At 40.4% G+C, this 2388-nt stretch overlaps 1 protein-coding gene across 1 annotated transcript in view; it reads right to left on the reverse strand.

Moving 5' to 3' along the window:
• Nucleotides 1–338: 338 nt before the first annotated feature.
• Nucleotides 339–2388, reverse strand: part of rragca (Ras-related GTP binding Ca) — a gene marked incomplete in the record, with an annotated part of 17755 nt that continues 15705 nt past the window's right edge. The window contains 1 exon segment of the mRNA XM_014016333.1: nucleotides 339–1764. Coding sequence (XP_013871787.1) covers nucleotides 1610–1764 — 155 coding nt within the window.

Consider the following 2388-nt stretch of genomic DNA (forward strand, 5'->3'; position numbering starts at 1 on the left):
CTTTAAATCTATTTTATTTTAATCAATGCAAAATGAACAAATTTAAGAGGTAAAAGGTAATAAAACTTATTTTACATAATGAAGTTTACCCACCATGTTGGTGCCAGAAACAGTRGTTTGCACAGATAATTAAATATTATTAGGTTTATATTTGAATTCAGGGAGTGGGATGAGAAAAAAAATTCCCAGGGAGGCATGACGAAAAAATAAAGAACCACTGGACTACAGGCAATATGCATTTATTCCAAGAATGCTTGGTCATAATTCTCAATCATCTCAATTGCGCAAACAAAGACTGAGTTATATTTTTTATGACAATTAAAATGAAAATTAGTCCATTTTTTTCTCCAAATGCATCACTTTATTTTTCATCTTCGATTACAATGAGCAGTGTTACAGCTGAGATTAACACAAGTTAACACACGGATGTAAACATGCTTGGAATGAGAACGTCATGTTCTTGTGARCCTTTGCGGTCAGAACTCAAGAAAAACAACAACAAAACAAAACAAATGAATAACTTTGAGCAGGACTGAAAGCGTAGGGCGAAACACATGCAAACTGAAATCTGTTTAAATGATGAGCCTACGTCTTTATCAGTCCTGCACCTCATCTCTTTTCCTTTAAATCAAATCGTGGCGTATTATAAATCATTTCTTTTAATCGTTTGGCAGTGTTTTAACAAAGACTTAGCTTCAAATGTCCAACTAAACGTTTCTTTATAATCTTAAAAGCCAAAAGCAAGAGTTTTTATTGAACTTACTTTCACTGATTGAAAAAGTTGAATTATGAGCTGCTGTTACCAAGAAGAAACATCTTCTAAGTGAACGGTCCTTCGCTGCAGGCTGGGATTACGTCAACACCATTTTATTGAAACTCACACATGCATACCCACACACCCACAGACACACACACACACACCACAGTAAGCTGGACAGCACAATCCCTGCTCAGTTCGCTCACCAACCCTTCACAAGTGAAACCAAAAAAAGTGAGATGTGTGCAGCGTCGGGTTACAGTGAGGTGAGCGGTGGTGAGAAAAAGCTCRCGCTGCCGTCAAGCTTTCTCTGCGTAAGGCCATCTCTGAACGCGCGGCGGGTTCGGACGAGAGGTCCGSCTTCCTCAGCACAGAAGTGGTCGGGCTTGTCACCAGACAAAGAGTCCGTTTGTCCAGCAGAGGTCAGAATGTGTTGTTGTTTTTGTTTATTCCTCCTCACATTGTTCAAGAAAAAAGAAGAAAAAAAAAAAAGAACCAGCAGCTAATCATCACAGCCTCTTCAGAAAAGAAAAGAAGCCGAACCTGTTTTGTTTTTTTTTTTCCTGTTCAGGAGCAGATTCTCAACTTCCACACAGCCAACAGGATGCTTCACCTGAAACAGATGCCTGGCCTCCTCCTCCTCCTCCTCCTTGTTTTGCTCGAGGCATCTTTCAGGGCTTTAGGTACTGGGAGCGAGGGGGTTGTGACTGGTGTACTAGTGAGCCCCAGTGTTGTAGTCTCTCCTCTACAGGCTCCCTGATCATTTCTTTCCTCCACCTTTATTTTGCATCTGTTTGTTATTATTTATTTATTTATTTTTAAATTTTTTTTTAAAACATCTTGTGTTGGGGATTAAACAGTGTTGCGCGGCGTGCCGTTCACAGCGACGGCCTTGTTGCAGGGCGAGCCCACCGCCTGCGAGCCCAACGGTCGCTGGGCAGAAACGCCCACCTCAAACACCTCGTGGATGGCCTTCCGGAAACAGTGGAAGTTGTAGTCTATTAATCCTGGAGAGAAAAACAGGATTTGTAAACATTAAAAAGGAGACATATGCTTTAAAATCCTTCTTTTTCACATTTAAATCCTTCAGCTGGGGTCTATATAAAGTGGGACTTTAATGTTTTGGTCTGAATTCCTCCTTACTGTAACTCCACAAGCCCCTCTTTCACCCCTTTTACTGAGGTGTGTCTCAGATCAACTCATTTTGAGGCTGTCTCTTTAAATCCAAGAGAAGCTGTTCATGCCCCGCCCCCTCCAGCTTCCGGACCGGTCCATTGCAGTTTGATAGAGGGTTTACAACTATATAGCAGTGCATTAACTTTCTTTCCTTACAAATTAATTCAAAGATGTCAACAAGGAAAGACTTGTCCGTCCAGCCTTACATGTTGGAGCCAGAGTCTGACCCAGAGGAGAATGAAAACAACCAAACTGTAGTTGGTAAGTCCAGACCTTTTTTACAAGTTCTGTTGAAAATACTTTGATAAAATAGTTCAGAAAACTGAATGGTTTGAAATATATGACCCAAACAGAATATTAGACATCTACACAGCACCAGGAGAGAATAAATTCAATATTTCTGCACTCCTAGAGACACTAGGTACACAAAAAAATGCATTTAACAGCTAAAAATG

This window comes from Austrofundulus limnaeus, unplaced genomic scaffold, assembly GCF_001266775.1.
Source record: "Austrofundulus limnaeus strain Quisiro unplaced genomic scaffold, Austrofundulus_limnaeus-1.0 Scaffold143, whole genome shotgun sequence".
In the NCBI taxonomy this organism is placed as follows: Eukaryota; Metazoa; Chordata; class Actinopteri; order Cyprinodontiformes; family Rivulidae; genus Austrofundulus; species Austrofundulus limnaeus.